This window comes from Anopheles cruzii, chromosome 3 (genome assembly GCF_943734635.1).
Source record: "Anopheles cruzii chromosome 3, idAnoCruzAS_RS32_06, whole genome shotgun sequence".
Lineage (NCBI taxonomy): Eukaryota > Metazoa > Arthropoda > Insecta > Diptera > Culicidae > Anopheles > Anopheles cruzii.
In genome coordinates, this window is record NC_069145.1 from 5,456,693 (window position 1) to 5,476,109 (window position 19,417).

The 19,417-nt window shown below is 46.8% G+C and overlaps 4 protein-coding genes across 4 annotated transcripts; all 4 read left to right on the forward strand.

Annotated features, from left to right (window-relative positions):
* The first annotated feature begins 4,714 nt into the window (after positions 1-4,714).
* Positions 4,715-5,578, forward strand: LOC128275261 (fatty acid hydroxylase domain-containing protein 2-like). Its single transcript, XM_053013702.1, has 2 exons — positions 4,715-4,844; positions 4,938-5,578. Exons 1-2 carry the CDS (start codon positions 4,715-4,717, stop codon positions 5,576-5,578), a joined length of 771 nt encoding a protein of 256 aa, XP_052869662.1.
* A 4,949-nt stretch (positions 5,579-10,527) lies between these two features.
* LOC128274069 (fatty acid hydroxylase domain-containing protein 2-like) lies at positions 10,528-13,030 on the forward strand. Its single transcript, XM_053012154.1, has 3 exons — positions 10,528-10,648; positions 10,732-11,368; positions 12,889-13,030. The coding sequence occupies exons 1-3, from the start codon at positions 10,528-10,530 to the stop codon at positions 13,028-13,030; spliced, it is 900 nt and encodes a 299-aa protein (XP_052868114.1).
* A 1,699-nt stretch (positions 13,031-14,729) lies between these two features.
* Positions 14,730-15,835, forward strand: LOC128275267 (fatty acid hydroxylase domain-containing protein 2-like). The gene is made up of 3 exons (XM_053013714.1): positions 14,730-14,898; positions 14,988-15,621; positions 15,694-15,835. Exons 1-3 carry the CDS (start codon positions 14,730-14,732, stop codon positions 15,833-15,835), a joined length of 945 nt encoding a protein of 314 aa, XP_052869674.1.
* Positions 15,836-17,807: 1,972 nt separating this feature from the next.
* On the forward strand, positions 17,808-18,898 carry LOC128275271 (fatty acid hydroxylase domain-containing protein 2-like). The gene is made up of 3 exons (XM_053013721.1): positions 17,808-17,865; positions 18,026-18,659; positions 18,757-18,898. Exons 1-3 carry the CDS (start codon positions 17,808-17,810, stop codon positions 18,896-18,898), a joined length of 834 nt encoding a protein of 277 aa, XP_052869681.1.
* Positions 18,899-19,417: the final 519 nt, after the last annotated feature.

Here is a 19,417-nt window from a genome sequence, read left to right on the forward strand (position 1 = left end):
GGTTCAACGACAGGTTCAAGCATCAGGTATTAGCAACTAGCGACTTCCATCTGTTTCCAGACCTAAACGAATTTGGCCGCGGATAACGTGTTTTCAATCAATGATGAGGTCATACCAGCTGTGGAAGCGAATAAAATAAAAAAGTTTATTTCAAACCATAAAAATGCGTTTTTCTTATCGAACCGCAAAACTTATTGAACAGCTTGGTATATAAAATAAATAAATTCGGTGCTGGCTGGCTGGCGAAAATCGCGTGGCCTCACTTTCGACAACCTTCACCACCGTCGACTGTCCGGTGCCGTAATGCGTATTACCGATGCCGAATGAGAGGCAAAGCACGTGTGCGGCAGCCAATGTATGTTGGTGATTGTGTGTCAACCGAACCAAACACAATTCAAACAGTGACGGTTGTAACGTTTACAGAATAGTGAAGCACCCTTAACAATTCCGCTAAGCTGAACGAAGTCAACCAGCCTCTCTGTGGCCCGGGATTTAGCTGGCTAATGGATGAAGAACTCCCTCCCGTTCAGCGTTCCGTCCGTGCTTTCGATGAATGATCTCGCGGTGGTAGCACGCACCGCAAAAGTACAGGTGTTCGTGAAGTCGGGAGCTGGGGCCGTCGGGGCTGTCTATGTTTAACCCCTAGTGACTTTGACCTTAAGGTGTCCATCTCTTTTGGCGTCGTTCCATCGCTCCGACAGCGAGCCCAAAGCATTAAGGTAATGCGCCAAAAGGAAAGCTTTTTGTTTGGCAGAGACTTTGGCCCGCAAGGCTACATTCGTCTCTGGGTAGTCGCGGAAAGAGCGTTGCGAATCCACCGTTTTCTCTCGGGGCTTCTTCTCAAACTGATCTTCGGCGTGGCTAACACAACCGTACAAGCGTTACAATGTAATTGAAACAGAGGGGGCCTGGATTGGTGGAATCGAGAACTTCTACGTCGTCGTGATTGGTTTGAATGCTGCCAACATCTACGTTAGGGACCGAGAACGTTGTCTTCGTTTAATGACGCAGCCCGCCACAGGTTTGAATGGTCCTTTTTTTGCCTTAAATAAATAGAGGCAAAGCAAAGCCGACAAGTACACCACTTTGAGTCGAGCAGGTCCAACAATAATGACTCTCCCATCCATACACAATGAATTTCTATGCTCAGAACCTCCAGCGAAAATGGAGTAGACACGCGTAAAACGCAAAATTCTCTCACTCGATTTATCAGAATGGGGATAAAGTTAACACCAATATTTCGCGTCGAACCCGAAGACGATCAAGAGATCTCAATCAACTCGAGCACAATCGAACACAAACATCGCGACTAACCTTATTTTCATGTTAGTTCCCAGGCCACCCGACCGGTAAAGTGGTCGAACATAAAACAATTGGGCTGTGAGATCGTTCTGTTTTTTTTTCTTGTACTCGATCTGCGTCTATTGCTACAATTCACATTTTATAGTGCAGAGTTAACCTGCACTGTGTAGTGTACTGATTTTTGATGCGCCATAAAGTTGTAAATATTATTTCTACGATATTTACGCTCTGATCGCACCAATGCAAGCCTGTATTGGGATACGCATGAGCTCCGACAGCTTCGGATGTGACTTGAAATTGTATATTGAACCACATTACTGAACACCATTTTTAACACGTTGCATAATTCTCACTCCATAATGTTAGCAAAGATTTTAACTAACATAATTCCCCATAATAATAACATGATATACCCTGGTTCACTAGAAATGTAATCGCGGCTCGCGGAAACGCTCCCGCAGTTAAAAAAAGAGCTTTAAAAACAACACATGGAAAAATAAATTTTAAGTCATTTTGTTTATCATAAAGTATGTACTTTGCCATTATGCGTGAAACACAATATCGTTCGGATGGCCGCAATCTTTCGGTATCGTTCGGATGGTCAGAATCTGTGGCAACAGTCGATTCTGATTAGACAATTTTCAATTACTGTTTTGCACATTTCGAGTGTTACCGCAGCCATAACTAGGCGAATATTTTGTTTCAAATGCTCTAAAGTTACCGGTTTGTCAGCGTAAATACGATCTTTGGCGTAGCCCCTTACAAGAAAAGTGATCAACGGTGTCAATTCGCATGATCTTGATGCCCAATTGACATCACCAAAATGCGAAATTATATGTCAATCAATCTTCAATTGCAGTCCAAACATTCCATTTTATCATCTGACGGTAACTTCTTGGCCTAAAGCTCTGAAGTTTGGAATGTCTCCAACATGTTCTTGAAGGCCTTTTTTAATGCAGCCGTGTTGCCATGGCGAATCGATCCAATGATGCATCGATGCAGTGCATAATGGCCCATTGAGGTCGCGCGAGCTTCAATCCGGTGAGCTGCAAACGTATCACACCCATTGAGCTCAAGAGACCACTTTGGGATGCTTACACGAGATTCGAATATTCGGCGTCTGCCAATTCCGTTTGGCTCACGCCGCTCACGAGCTATGCTTTCTGCACTGCATGCGTTGTCACCGCTCGTGCCCTCTCGTAGTGTTCCGTTCGTTGAACCCACGCGCTTAGTCTGCCGTAACCATCCGACGCAATAAAAACCCATTGCCGATGAGCGGACGATGCGCGGACGATGGTTTTTTCAGCTCGTACGGAACTCCATTTGCTTGCACAAGGTGGCCGAACACATGGTGACACCGCTTTCGGGTGTGAGGCTCTCTCTCGGAGTGTCGACGCTCTAATTTCGCAAGAATCTTCGTCGAATAAATCCCATTGCTCAGCGTCTTCAAACTTGTTGATTTGCCACCCTTGACTGCCGTTTGGTGTCACGTCACCTGGTGTCGTAATAGTGCTGACCTTCACAATGCTCAGACTAATGTTTAGATGCCGTGGAGTATGGTGGAGCATAACGAGGTCCTTTTCGATGGGTAAAATAGAAAATCGCCATTTTACGCAAAACGGTGGTTATTGGGCGCAAAAAAAGTGAAAATCGTAGACCGTAAACCTTAAAACTAATTTACTAATGGAAGCGATACGATACGACTGTTGTGTGTTTTGTACAGGGTGATCCATCTAGTGTTTGGATTTAAAACTACCGATTACTTTTTAAAGCGTCTAACATCATTCTACTGTAAACATTTAGTAGAAATGTTGCCATTTACGATCTGGGACGCTTGCAATTTTACGAAATTTGAACAATTAATTTTATTTAATTTTCGTTCATTTCGAATTTCGGTCTGGCGGCCCATTTTGCATCGAAAATGAAAAAGGAACCGCCGTAACCGTCGATGGAGTACGCTACCGAAAGATTGGTTGGCTGATTGGAGTTCTTCGGAGGAATCGAAGCTGAGTAATTGGACGACATTTGGCTCACCAGGATGTCGCTACGTCCCATACACCCAATGCCGCCCCAATCGATATTTTGCGTCCCGCCTCATCGTAATCCAAACACTAGATGGATCACCCTGTAGCACACGCTGGACATTGTTTGTTTTTAGTGGCCGATGCAGTTCCGAGCGCCGAGAAGAATCTCGCGATGACGGATGTTTTGAGAGCAGAGTGAGCCCAAGTGTTGGTATGTGGCCGCAACAACGGCTTCAGCTCAGAACGGAAACACCGGTCCTTTCGGGCCATTAAAATTGACGCAAACCCTAATGGGATGACGAACCCAAAAACAATATCATTAAAGTGGCGTCCACTTGGAGGGCTGACGTCTGATCGGATCGATTTGAAGTGTAGTGTACTGGCGTTGCCCAAAAGCTGCACACACAAAAAACCGCAGCACCGTTTGTTTGTCCCCGAAGCTTTCCACCCCGGATTGGCCGGTGGCCAATTAATTGGCGACCAGTTTAGTCATCGCGTTTAATCTTCGATCTCCGTCGTTTTGACGGAGTGTGTTCGGTGGAGGAGATCATTAGTCAAATTGAGGGGCTCGCTGGGGCAAGAAAACAACCCTCAGATCAAATCAGGGGCTCAGATCGCCATGTATGAACTTTCCAACACTCAACAAAAGTTGTGGTAAAAAGTCTGTATTATCAAAAACTCGCTTCTTATAGCCAAACTTCCCAGATGTCCACTCCAACCCAGGCACCGGGGTCGCAAGTACCACGGTGCGCAAATATTGTCTCGCTAAACAACGCAGAATCAACAGCGGCCTCGACGCTCCTCGTGGTGCGGACAGCGGTGCTTCCCCCTGGGGCCGCGAGGAAGTCTCTTTGCCCGCTCTGTGGAGCCAGCACCGTTCTTTTTTTTTTGGCACGAAGCAAATCATTCACATTTTGGGTATGCAAATACGTCCTGACTATTGTCGGGCTTGGTCTCCGGACGTTCTCGGAGGGTACGGAGTGAAGTCACTGTTGCGACAATGGTGCGACCAGCGCAAACGTGGCGACCCTATGTCGCCGCCGCCGCCGCCCCATCGTGTGGTTTGTGGGGATGGTCTTGGTGTTTGGATTTCTGAGGTTGTGCAGAGTAATGGGCGAAGATTAGTTTTCGGCACGGCACGGCCACTAAGCCTGGCGAAATCATCTTTCTTCGTGAGCTCGTGAACACGGCGTGGCGTGTTGCCCAAGAAACGGCCCCTACTTTATTATCGCACTGGGCCGAATCGATCGTCTTCAGTCCCAATCGACTCGTCCTAGCCGTTGGACGTGTGTTTGCACCACAGTGACCCACCCCTAGTTCCACCGAGCGATCCGGCCAAGGGCAGTATACTTAGCGCCCGCGCCTGTCACGCGCAGTATCGTGAAGATATGAATTTCTCGATCGCTCCCAGCCCCGGGCTGCTGGACGTCGGGTTCGGGACCGACAGTGAGATACCGGGTGGTGGCCCGTTGTTTGTGTGGTTCAACCGTACGTGGAACAGCTTCCTCGATCGCATTGGTACGCGGTACACACCCCGACGTGACGTGTTGCGTTGACCTACTTACCGATGGTGTCCTTTCTATTTACTAACCGGGCCGGCCGGCCGCACAGGTGATGACAATGTGACGCTCTACGTAGGATTCCTCACGGTGTACACGTACGGATTTTTCTGGCTCGTCGGGGGCCTCTTCGTGCTGATGGACCTCACCAACTGGCCGCCGGTGATGAGGCGGTACAAGAATCAGCCGGGAGCGAACGAACCGCTGGACTGGGAGCGGTGCCGGAAGCTCGTGCGGGTGGTCTTACGCAACCAACTGATGTACGGTGTCCCGACGACCTACTTCGGCTTCATGCTCCGGTGGATAGTGTTCTTCGAGCCGCCGGACGCACGCATCCTGCCCTCGCTGACCACCGTCCTTCGGGACATTGTGGTGTGCATTTTTCTTTGGGAGATCACGTTTTACTACAGCCACCGGATGCTGCACTCGAGCTACTTCTACAAGCGGATCCACAAGAAGCACCACCAGTGGACGGCCCCCGTAGCCTGGGCGGCCATGTACGCCCATCCGTTCGAGTTCATCATCAGCGACCTGCTGCCGGTGTACATTGGGCCGGCCCTCATGAGTAGCCACGTGTTGACGTTCGTGCTCTGGTTCACGTTCGTCATGATGGACACGCTGGTCGATCACTCGGGCTACCATCTGCCAGTGCTAGGTAGCTCCGAGATGCACGATTACCATCACCTCAAGTAAGTGTTGTGCGGTGATTTACGTTTACGTCCGTGACAGGCGACCATTTCTCGTACCGGTGCTAATGATGTGTGCAGTTCGCGGTGATCGTTCAGTGAAATTGTGCAAATCGCAGGGTCACTGTTTGCTTCCCGGAGCCGGCCGGGAGCTCATAACAACATCCACGGGGGGACTAGACAAGTTGTTGTTGTGCGGGGCCACATCGGGGCCATGACATCACGCGTTGCGCGGACATACGTTTCTACGTTGGAAAGTGACGAATTAGGATGGACTTCATTACTTCATCGACCGACGATCGACGATCAACGTCTTCCAAAGCCCCCGAACACAAATTGTCTGTCCATTAGCTAAGATTAGCTCCCGATTCGTGGACTGCGTCACCCGTCCGTAGTTGCATCTACGCGCCCGAAACTACGCAGATCGCTCGGTGGTAGCCTCCGTCCCTGACATTGACAAACCCTGTCATTAGATTTGCGATTTATCATTGGACTTTTTTTTTTTGCCAAACGATTCATCTTGCCTTCACACCCTCACAACTTAGTCTGAGGGTTTCCTTCACTGGCTTAGGAGTGGAAGGACAACAAGACGCTGCACTTTTAAAGACCCTGTTCATTAATATTAAACTTTCGCACAAAAACATCATCGGCAAACGCCTTCAACGGGGGGTCATGAGAAATTGAGGTTTTGAACGACTTTCATTTAAAGCAACAGCCAACGACTTAGAAAAGACCCATCAACTACAAATGCGCTCCCAGCCTTGACTGTAACCTACCGGACCGGATGTAACAAATGTCGAAGGGCGAAGAGGGTTGTTCACTTTACATAACACTGTCAGCACTTATCATTCGTTGGCTGTTCGAATTAGTCATATTCTTCTTGCTGATTGGTTCGCCCAATACGGAAGATCGGCCAAAATTGAACGGTAAACATCCAACATGTTGACACGTGTGTGTGGCAAAAGTGCGACCTATCTCGGCTCGTGAAGTGAAACAACAAACGCGGTGCCGCATTGCCAGTGTTAATGTTGTGCGCGGTGCGCAAAAAGAGGTTTGCTTCGGAACAGGTTTTTGGTCGAGAATCGAAGCGCAGGCTCTAATCATTGCGCGCGCTAGTCGATCGATTCCTCGCGCTTATCCTTGCTGTCATTTGGGGGCCCCCTGGTTCCGGGAATGTCACGCGAAACACCGGTGCGAAAAGCCACCCAACCGCGAAAGGTCAGCTATCATTTCGTGGCCCGCCAAAAAACACTAGCGGGCTTATTAGCACCGCACCCGAAAGCGAAAGGCATTCCATGGTCGGTGCGTGTGAGAATAGATCGTATCACGTTTGCCAAGTGGAGCATAGTGCCGAAGGATCCGTGCCACGATCTTGACCGCTTCGATCGTTTGATCAGGAAGTCACGGGGACCTGTGTGCAAATCAATCAAACCCACATGAGTGAGTTTTCACCTCACTCTCGCGGTGAACGGTGCCAGTTCACCGTGAACCGTATTCGATTTTCGGTTGACGTAACATAAACGGCCCAAAAGTTGATCAACATCAACGAAACAAAAGGGCAGAGGGAAGCTAGCGGTTATCTAATACTTCTGATGCCCCGCGACTTATGGGTCGACGAGGTCGCCCTGTGTAGGCTTAGACGCAGATCGACTCATCTTAAGGGTTTCAGCGCTACGATAACTGGTTTAACGCGGAGCTTACATCCCCGCGAAGATGCTACCGATTAACCGTGGACAGCGTTTTCGAGTGGACCGCAGGCAGTCAACTTGGAGCCAAAGTGGCTCAAAATTTGCAAAATTCTCCTATCATCAGGTGTAGCACGTAGTCGCGGCCGCGGCTGCCGAGTGCCACACATGATCGGCATGGGAGATATTAATCAAATTCAAAGCATGAATCCCACCGGCAAGGCAAGGTAGATCCACACCCAGCAAGGCGGTTTCTGGTGGTCGACGGAAGTGACCAATAATGATGGCCGCCAATCGACACGTCCCAACACAATCGGCGTGGCCAACCCGGGGGTGGCCAGTTGAACGAAGAAGGTATTTCCTTGTCGATCGTACGCGTAACCGCCGTCAGCCGATCCGGGTGGCCCCCGCCGGTGAAGGACAAATGGAACATCGTCCGGATCTGGCAGGAACCGCTGGCCGGAATTGTTCGAACCGTGGCAGTGCGCACACAAATTGAGTGCAACGCTTAAAAACATGGCACCTGGTCGTTAAAAATTAATCAATAACAAACAACACGGGCATTAGGTGCATCGATCGTTTGCGACAGGAGTTCTGCTCTACTTACGGCACGCAACCGGAGGTAAGACAGAGTCGCAGAAAACCACCGGAACGGTGGGCCAACGTGCCACACGGACATTTCAAGGCCATCGATGCAGTTTGCGGGCTTTATTGGTCACACGTGTCGCTGAAAATCCTAATCCTCTCCGACCACGCGAACAAGACTTTCCAGTTCGCCCGTTAGCTCAAGGTTTTGTTTGCAATTTTTTTTAAATAGAAATGCCACAAATCCTGAAGCCGGTTAGTAACAGGTCTAAAAGTCGAAAATCGATTTTCAATGAAAGCACATGTTGTTTTGCATTGAAATGAAAAAAATCTATTTTATTCAAAGTACATGTATGTGCCATTGCTAGCTATACATTTCTCTTATCTATCTTGTAATCGTCGTTCGTCTTTTGAAGCAAAAGAATTAGTTATCCGATCGTAGACTTCTTCGTAGGAATCGAAGTGCTGCTCAGCCAATGCGTATCGCATCGATAAAAATAAATGATAATCGGAAGGAGCCAAGAGCTTTGATTGTATCTTGGCCCATTGTCATGGAGCAAAGTTACTTTAGCGTGTCTTCTGGCCCATTCTGGTCGTTTTTCGACCAATGCATGGTTCAAACGGCATATCAGTAGCGATTTGTATTAATGGTTTCACCAGCTTCTAGGAGCTTGTGATACACCACGCCTTTCTGGTCTCATCAGACATACGGCATTAGCTTTTTGCCGAATCAATCTGGTTTTACAGTCGAAGTTGATGGTTTTCCCTCACTGACCCATTAATTTTTCTTTTCAGAATTCTCAAAATGAATCCACTTTCCAACTCCAATCACAATCTGACGGGAAATGACTTTCTTTTGTACATGGAGAGTAAAGTTTCACATTTGCTTTTTCGGTTTTCCTGCTGCCTTTCATTCAGATCATATTCCAATCTTCTTAATCTTTCCCAGGGCCTTCAAATGCCAATGCCAGGGCCTTCATGCTCTTGGCTCTTTGTTTGTGAAGTCAAAATCGCCATGTTTAAATTTTTTCACCTGCTTAAAGTACTGCGATCTTCCAAAAACATGATCGCCATAAGTATTTGATGCGATTCTGTGGCAGTTTTCTTAAACAGGTAGCAGATAACCGATAGCAGGTGGTTTGTATTTCGTACTCTTCAAGCACAAAAGTGGCCATGTGCGAACGCCCTCAAACGTAAGTTGTCGACTAAACTATGTTTCGTTATAAGTTGAAATCCTTTACAAGATATCAAAATAAGATAATTTTGCTAAAAAGCATGATTAGGAGGAATCAATTGACATCCGTTTACACAATCCGGTTTTCGAATTTTAAACCTGATATTTCATAGATGTATTGCAGTGAAACTTTGTGCCTTGCAACCCTCCCGAAAAAAGATTACCAAACAAATTATGAATAAGCTCACAGTAGAATCGTGTTGCAATTTCTAAAAACATGTTATGCTTTGTTAATTCTCTGCGAACACGTTGGTGTGGCAGAAACATATGGCAACATGCAGGATGTGACTCGATATCGCTCACAGCGATCAAACATGTCCTTGGTCACCGAAAACTAAATGTGGCACTATCACGTCACATCACGCAAAATGTGTTTCTTTTGCGTGACCAAAAATGCGACCAACCTTAGTCTCAACCAAAACCTGTGATTTGACGGAGTACTATAAAAATGACGCTGCTTTCGTGGTCATTTCCCGCTACAATGATCATAGCAACATTATAGAAATTTATAAACGTAAACGTAAACGTATTAGTAATGTGTAATGTGATTAGTGACATGATTGGGACAAAGTATTAAATATGCTTCGATGAAACTTTGTTATTCAACGATATAAGATGGTCTGGCAACCTGCAAACATAGCTCCTATTCACGTTATTCATCCGCCAATAAACAATCTCATTCAAGTAAAAAATGGCCCAAGTCTAGAATTTTGATGGCTTTTTCCTCGTCTCAAGCATCTTGATGAAGCTCGTTGTCACAATTCACAGGTTGAAAGATTCAATTAAGTTTAAATAAACAATCTACAGAAGAGAAGAGTAGAAGCGAAACAATCAGGAAACCGCGAAACTTCGCGGATTCTTTTTGTTGCAACAGCTTCCTTTTAAAGTTACCACAATATAAGTCACAATATATGTTTTGGCGGCGGCAGCTCAAAACAAAAAACACGAAAACGCGAGCAAATTATAGTGTTTGGCCTCCGTTTCGTAGCAGAAGATTGGCGTGCAAAGCTTGTACTAAAATAGCATCAAATCTCGGGCTCTAATGAGCATGAAACGGCATAATCCGACGCCGACGTCGACGCTTCCTAGCGGCGTTCTGCATCTGCCGATCGGATGCGGTCCTAAGCGACGAAAACGGGGTACAGCTTCCAAAAGAAACACAACCCGACCCGATCACGACCGGTTCGTGGTGGGGCAGCTCCAACTCGCACCGGCGTTCCACGAGTTAGATCACGTACATACCCCCAATCCGGGCAGCAAAGACCTTTGCTTCGTGTACCGCGTTTAAATCTTCGGCAATTTGGCGGGCGCGCGCCCGCTCAAGACTTCCCCGCGTTGTCCGGATGACGCTCGGTGTCAGTTGAGTGGCAGCCGGCAACATCGCCACATCGGAAGTCAACGAGCGCGGCCTGATAACATCTCGTGAGCACTTTCGGCAAGTGTCGGCAGGAAATGGAGTCCCTGCTCGGTCTGGCCGCGAACGCCACCAACCTGGTGGCGGCTGGGGATGAGTTTGCGGGTCCGAGCGTTAGTTTTGTGCAACGAAAGTGGAACGGCTTTATAGATGTGATCGGTACGAAACCTGGGCCCAGGGGGCAGAACCCCATGGAAAAATCCTCAGTTAGCTCGTGTAACGTATCCTGTCTTCCTTATCAGGAGACGATCCGGACACGCTGTACATGTGGTTTCTGACCGCGTACACGTACGGGTTCTTCTGGATCGTCGGCGGCCTGTTCGTGCTGATGGACCTCACCAACAGGCCGCGGTTTTTGCGCAAGTTCAAGAACCAACCGGGCGTTAACGAGCCCCTCGAGTGGGCGAAGCTGAAGGAGCTGGTCAAAACCGTCGCCTACAACCAGCTCGTGTACGGGCTGCCGACGTCCTACCTGTCCTACCACGGGCGGAAGTTGATCACCGATGCGCTGCCGGACGTGCGCGAGCTCCCGTCGGCCACGATCATCGTCCGTGACATCCTGGTATGCATCGTTTCCTGGGAGGTAACGTTCTACTACACCCACCGGATGCTGCACTCGAGCTTCTTCTACAAGCGGATCCACAAGCAGCACCACCAGTGGACGTCCCCCGTGGCCTGGTCGGCCATGTACGCCCATCCGTTCGAGTTCGTCATCAGCGATCTGCTGCCGGTTTACGTTGGGCCGGCCCTCATGACGAGCCATGTCTTCACGATCGTCATCTGGTTCACGTTCGTCATGATGGACACGCTGGTCGATCACTCGGGCTACCATCTCCCAGTGCTAGGTAGCTCCGAGATGCACGATTACCACCATCAGAAGTAAGTTCGGTGTGCAGCCGGTGGCGCTCGCTCGCGTTCGGGTCAGTAAATTAAGGGTGAACCTCCAAAAAATCGATCCAGTCGCAAAGCCGGTCAGGCAAAGTGAATGTAAACTGCTGGCCGTTGGCCGTTGGCTGGACCGGATCGGAGCCGGACCTTGGGATTGAAAAGTGCGCCACCGGGACTGGACCACAGCTTCGGCTGTCCCTGGGTTCGGCAGTGTTTTAGGGTAAATTATTTGGCAGTAACAATTCCGTCGGCGCGAGAGAGAGCGAGAGAGATCGAATTTATTGGCCAGCAAGGTGGGCGCCTCTCATGCTGAGGCTGCCGGTTACATAATGTGTTGACGGGCGTCTGTGCCAGATGTGGCCAATATGCTACGTGTGGCATTTACAAAAGTGTCCATACTGCGAGTGGTGTTCGACCCAAAACCGAATTGATCGTGTTCATCGAAGGTTCTAAGGATACTCTAGTGAAGCCATCTCAGTGTTGCGACTGTGTTAGTCTTGCGATTACCTTGCGTGATCAGTGATCAGCGTGCCACGTGCCACGGCAAATCTCACATACGTGAAGAACGTATAAAATATGCGGATGATACTTCCGGAGATGTCTCGAGACCGTAGTGGCTGAGACAGCCTCCACGGGTGAAGGACGACGCCGACGACGCAGCGCACGGTTTCTAATTCGAACTCTTCAGCGGTCCGAGCGAACCAACGCACACTCGGAGCCAGCAGAACCAGATCCACCTGCATCTGGCCGCTAACGAATGACACACGGACGGTGTTTGGATGCTGAACCAAACGCATACTATCGCATGACCGTTGCAGCATGATTTGCTTAATCGCACGCAAGCTAAACCGTGGGATTAATATTTTTGGTCCCTTCGAAAACCCAAAACCGAAGCGGCTGCAGCTGCTGCACGGCCACCTAAGGTCACCGAAGCGCGGCACGGCCGGTTGCTTCACGGCCATCAAAGCAGTAGCCCAAAACCTGTCCCAAACCACAACACAGCCCTTCGCGCACGCACGTGGGGTCTGACCACCGTACGGTCCCGTACGATTCGTCCAGTCCGTTATGGGGTCCCCTCTGCAATCCGTCGATCTGCCACATATTTTCGTCGATCGTCGGCGACATCGGCGCGGTGACCAAATTTTAAATTTCAAATACCTTGCTTCTGCTTCTTCTTCTTCAGCTAGTGTAGTGCAGCACGCACGAACATCTTATGGTAGGTCACCAAATCCGATTCACAACGCCACGCCACCAGCGACTTTGGCATCCTCGGGCTATCGCTAGCTCTAAGCGCCCACGGTTATGGGTTTGTTTTATCAAATCACCAATTATGTGCAGAGCTTTGAACGCATTTCTAATTGCCCTAATCCACCCTGTCTCGACTATCTCATGCATTCATTTATGCGATCAATTGTTTCTTAGTAACGTGCGTCAATGGATGACCCCGCACAGTGGTACCGCCCTGGCCAATGATAAATCGTTAATCGTTTCCATCCCCTCTTTCGTTACAGATTCAACCAGTGCTTCGGTCTATTCGGCTGGTGCGATGGGCTGCACGGCACGGACAGTGAGTTCCGGAAGAAGAAGCAATACCAGCGGCACCACCGCATCTTCGGTCTGAAGTCGGCGCGCGAGCTTGTCCCGGAGCATTGAGTGGACTTCATAATGGAGCCTTCATACCCAAGGACAGGGCTCTCGGACGGATTTTGTAGTATGGGATACAAACGATTAGCGAGATGCAAACTGCAAAGCGACCTCCCCTGTGGCAACGGGGTGTGTCTGTGTTAGAGTTTAGGGTTCGCTCCTTCGGGATTTCAAGCGAAGGGCAAGCGAAGAATACGCCTAGGTGATACATAGTGTGGGGTTTCCAGCAAGCTGATGTTACACAGCTTCAGAAGTACTCTAGAAGATAAATAAACTAACTGAACTGTTAAAATATAATTTCCCCTGTGCTCGAAGGTTGACGGTGCTCGCAGCACAGCGTCACCTCGTATATCTGATAACGGAATAAAAACAGCAACTTGGGGTTTGGCAAACTCTAAACTCATCGTTTTAATTACTTGTTGTGCCCATTACATCCGACCTACCGTGAAGGTAATTCCGATGAATAACGTTCGTTCGGCAGTGCACCGCATTCGAAGTGTAGAGCTCGGTGTCGGTTCGCTCAACAGGATTCTACTATTTACTCTGCCAGCATCAGCAACACCTCGTGTCCAGAGACGCACTACGTTAAACAGCTCCACTGGTCGGACTTAATAAAGTGCCATGACTTGTGCTTTTGGGAGGTTTTGTGACCTGCGTCATTGGACGAAGGTAATTGGAAGTAAGCCTCGATGAACCCTATGTTTTGCCCTAATGACGAAAAATGAACATTTTTTGCTCCTTTTTCGTTGGCACATCTGTTTAGATTGTTTACCTGTTGGCATAGATGGCATTCCGGTTTAGATGAAATGTTAGAACAATGCCTATTAGTCCGAAGCTTTCGCCGTATTTTAGTTACAACTATTGCCTCGCAACCTATTGCTTCTTGGTACATCAAACATCCGAAACGGTTGTGCTCACAATTCGATCGATTTGTTAAAATGTGGTGTGTATAAGAGAATTGTTGTTCTGTATAATAAAATATAAACTCGGCCATCGATCAAAGATTCAAGCATTTTGACTCAATGGTAAAATTATTTCGGTTTCCGTTTGTAAAATATTTTAACCTCGGGAAATTACCGTCCATGTTACACGCGTTACAGGCGTTACCTTTGGCATGAAAGTATCGAAAGCTTTCATCCTTTGGAAGAGCTTTTGCGATCGCCAAATGAACAGGGTGGCTCTACTAATTAAATTCAAAAACGCTCACTCGTAACAACGGTACCGTAACCGATAAACGAAATTCGGAGATGATTCAGTAATAAATTCTTCGCACTGGGGGTATTTATCAAATTTACCTTTTACAGCTAACTTAATCAAACTTAGCAATATTCTAATTGCCAAATATGCATGCGGGATTTCCTCCACTGCTGGATGCTCTGATCCCGGGCTTTCGAAAACGGTTTGGTTTGGGTGTTAGTCGTTGAAGATTTGAAGAAAGCAACAAAGCGATTTTCCTCATTTTGAAATCATTTTGAAACACATAGGAAAAACTCATCGCTGACGTCACCATCGCATGACCAGCGAGCGTAACCACGGGACAGACTTTTAAATTTCTTCCACCACAAAGGTTTCAGTGTCGCCCGTGAAATCTCTTGGAACGCCCGAAGACGCCGCGGAAGAAACGATTTAGTTCGTAAACGGTTGTTGGGTGTGGCGCACACCGGAAAGGTGTTTGAACAATTTTGTGCGTGTGGTGTTAAATCGGAAAATGCATTCGTGGGAAAAAGTTATTGAATCCACATTCATAACCCTCCGGTTGCAGCAGAATTCGTTCGAAAATGTATCGGAATCCTGTGTCACGCAGATTGGAGATGTACAGGGAGACATTTCCCAAACTTTTATCGAACGATCGTGGAATGCGCTGCTCGATGTTATCGGTACGAAGTTCGTCCTTATCATTCGTTTCGTGCATTCTACGATCTCCAAATATGTAAAGTGGGTTCGTTTGCAATCTTTTCCTGCTCAGGTGATGATCCGGACATGCTGTACGTTTGGTATTTGACGATCTACACGTACGGGCTGTACTGGATTATTGGTGGCCTTTTTGCACTGATGGACCTCACTAACCGACCCAAGTTTCTGCGCAAGTACAAAACGCAACCAGGGACCCACGAACCATTGCGGTGGGATCATTTCAAAAAGCTCGTCAGAACGGTAGCTTTCAATCAAGTAGTGGTCGCCGTACCGACTTCTTACATCTCCTACCATGTCAGCAAACGGTTCATTACCATGCCGGACGTTCGTGTGGTGCCGTCGTTGGGTCTGGTCCTGCGAGACATGGCCGTGTGCATTTTCGTTTGGGAAACATGGTTCTACTACGTTCACCGGATGTTCCATAGCCGACATTTTTATCAGCGATTCCACAAACAGCATCACGAATGGCGAGCGCCGGTGGCACTGTCCGCCATGTACGCGCATCCACTCGAGTCCCTTCTTAACACTTTGCCTCCCGTGCTTCTCGGCCCCGGAATCATGAGAAGTCATTTGTTCACGACAGTCATTTGGCTGACGTTCGTCACGTGGGACTCTCTGGGGGACCATTCCGGTTATCATCTGCCGTTCCTGGGAAGCTCCGAGGCACACGATTATCACCATCAGAAGTAAGTGCATGGCATAATATCTTCACAAAGCCACTCTTTAAAATATGTTTTGCTTCCGTTACATTTTTTCAGCTTCAACCAGTGCTACGGAAATTTCGGGTTGTATGATCGACTCCACGGCACCGACAACGAGTTTCGTAAAAAGAAACAGTATCAAAGGCATCGTCGAAATTTTAGCTTCAAATCCGCCAGGGAACTTGTGCCGGGGAAATAGTGGCCTAATCCGTGCGCACGCTGTATCATTGGTAAATCAGAAAAGTCAGCAAAACACGCGAAAAAATTCCAAATCCGTGGAAAGTTCCAAAATGTCTTGTGAAAATGCGTGGCTTTTTTTTAAATATGTCTATTTAGCGACAGCTTTCTTTTTCGTTGCTGACGGCGGATTATTAATCATCACCGTGGTTTTCCACTTTCTCTTTGTCTATCGCAGACCAAATCTTTTACTAATTATTGTTAAATTCGCGCACATTGTCCACCCATCGTATCACGTGTTTGAGCGAGACAACGGAATCTTATATCGGACTGGACAGGAAAAGAAAGGTGAATAGTTGGAGGCTGGACAAGAAAGGAGAGTCAACGGTAGGTCGACGATTATCCATCATAGACGAAGCGTCGTCTAGCGGTCTACGTGAACCAAAGTTACGTGGTTTGGTACTTTAAATAAAAGTCTCATTCGAGTTATACGATATGCTTTTAATTACTACCATTCAAATTCAACAGAAATCGAATGGCGTTCAAAGTAAAACGCTGTACAGAAACTTATGTTACTGGAGACCGTTTACTTCATTTTAAAAACTTCATTTGGGCGAACGCAATGAACGTAGAAACCGATAACCGGTATACGAATAAAGAGAAAAATACTGGTCAAGGGATATATTAAAGTAAAAAAATAACGAAAAATTCTTGTACGTACGATATAAAGCTAGTAAAGGGTTATTATGTCCGGTGAGAAACGAATAGCTATCCACATTTATATAAGTTATATAATGTATAACTTTGTCTATCATACCTCACTGTATAATGTTTCCTATTTTGCGTGTACTTTATTTCAAATTCACAAAATACTTGCTGCTGGTTTGTATCCTTGTAGCTTAAATTAATATAAAAGTGCCATCTAAAAATATGTGTGCAAGGTACCGATGACTTTTATTTTAAATGGTAAATTTCATTTAAAAAATTGTAAACATTTACTTAACTTTGGAATTTACGAAATTGGGAAATATTAAAAACCTATTTCGAAAGTGGTGAGTCAAACTGTACGAAATTTCAACAGCTCATTTCATTTGATTTTGGTCTGGCGGCCCATTTTGCTTCGAAAATGAAGAAGGAACCGTCGTAACCGTCGATGGCGTACGCTACCGAGAAATTGGTTGGCTGATTGCAGTTCTTCGGTGATATTGAAGCTGAAAACTTGAAAGACATTTTGACAGAACGGCGCGACGTCCCACACAGCGACAGCCATAGTTGATATTTTGCGCCCATCTTCGGAATTCAAACACTTGATGGACCAACCGCCGAGCGTCTTAGTCTGCAACAGTAACGTAACGTAACTACGTAACGTAACGTAACATAACGTAACTAACCATCCCCTGTCACGCCAGTCTAGGGAATCGAACCCAAGCCTGTCACGTTACAGCGACGGTTCTTAATTAAAAAAAAAACATAAAACCAGTCAAGTGTTGATTATGGCTATGTATCATTTCGCAGTTCTTGTTTGTTTCGACGATTGTCATTAACGGTTCTCGTCCAAGTTGTTTTCATATTTTGCCGGATTTATACATTTCCACAAATATAATTATGTGTGTTTTCTTAGACACCAACTACACTATTTCTATAAGCTAAAACCTAACTGTGTATCGTAAACGTAATTAATTAATTTTTTTTTTGCTTGTCTTTGGCCGACATAGTCTTTTCCAAACTGACAACTTTCCTCAAAGCGTACGATGATGATGGTGAAAATTTTTCATGTGGCGATCGACCATTTGAATTCGAAGAGTCCCGTGTCAGTAATCCGATACACTCCGCCGAGGACGGGTGCCTCTCAAACACCTTGTACTTTCAGTGCTTAGACTAATCAAAAATTTCTGCCCGTTCATAGTACAGTGAAGGCTTAAGCAGAAATGGAACACGTTTTGGAAAATAACGCGACAATAGAATCATGTGCGAAGCAGATCGTAGACGATGAAATGACTATTTCGCAAAACATTGTTGAACGATCTTGGAATGCATTACTCGACGTTATCGGTGCGTTTGGTTATGGTGATTTGTTTCTTCTTCATTCGGTTTTTTAATAAACATGCCTCAGTGTTGAAACATAGTTGGTTTTTAGTAGTTGGGGTTATTGTGACATGCAAATTCATTACAAAATATTGTTTAAATTTCTCTCTCCATTTACACTCATCAGGTGATGATCCAGACATGCTGTACGTTTGGTACTTAACATTTTACATTTATGGGCTGTACTGGACCGTGGGAGGACTTTTCTTAACGATGGACCTCACGAACCGGCCCAAGTTCATGCGCAAGTACAAAACCCAACCAGGAACCCACGAACCGTTAGAATGGGCACGCGTAAAACGGCTCATCAAAACGGTCGCTTTCAATCAGATCGTTCTTGGCTTTCCAATGAGTTACGTCATTTATCATGCTAGTAAAAGGTTCTACAGCATGCCGGATGTCCGTGTTGTGCCCTCCCTTGGTATTTTCCTACGGGACATTATCATATGCCTTTTGGTATGGGACGCCGCGTTATATTACATACACAGGATGTTCCACAGTCGCCACTTTTATCAGCGCTTCCACAAACTGCACCACGAATGGCGAGCGCCGGTGGCGATGACGGGCATGTACGTTTCTCCGTTGGAGTTCGCGATCAGCGCTATGCTACCCCTGTACCTTGGGCCGGCTATTATGCATTGTTGCCTATTTACAACGACTATTTGGCTAACGATCGTCGTTTGGGACAACCTAGGAGATCACACCGGTTACCATCTCCCATTCTTGGGTAGCTCCGAAGCACACGATTACCATCATCTGAAGTAAGTCGATAAAAAGTAAAAAAAGTACAGCCTTCAAATCGAAATTGAGTACCAAAAGTGATTTATATTCGAATCTGTGTTTTTTTTTTATTTCCAGCTTCAATCAGTGTTATGGTAACTTTGGCCTATTGGACCGTCTCCACGGTACCAATGACGAGTTTCGCAAAAGGAAGGAATACCAAAGGCACCGTCGTATTTTTGGCTTCGAATCCGCCAGGGAACTTGTGCCGGAGAAATAAAGCCAAATGTTCCGTCGGAAAGCAAAACGTAGCAACTAAACTAAAAGCAAATTTAAAAAAATGTTCCATTCTGATATTCGCGAATCCGACACAAATAAAAATGGAAGAATCTGATCATTGGTTCTTCTTTTTCTTATTGGACAACAACAGCTGAGCGATCTTAGCCAGCACCAGAGACAATGTTAACCTTTGATGCTCTCTGTAAAGGTTCCTTTTTACGCGCGAGGTTGTTGGTCCTGATCATTGGTTAGTAATTCGTAAATGGTTGGTGGCGGGCAATTACAGATGTTTTCCAACATATCAAAAGCACTAAATCTCTCTTTGATCTTCGATGTGTGAAACGCTTTAAGGAAATGAATTTTAAACTGTGGAATGTGTCCAACGAACCGTGTACGGCAGGCGGAAAATCACTGAAGCTTACAGTCTGGATATGTCAAAAGCGTCATTATACGTGAGAGCGACAATTAAAGCACACTGGCGGCGTCTTGGTGGATAAGCCCGTGAGCTCATTTGTCATGT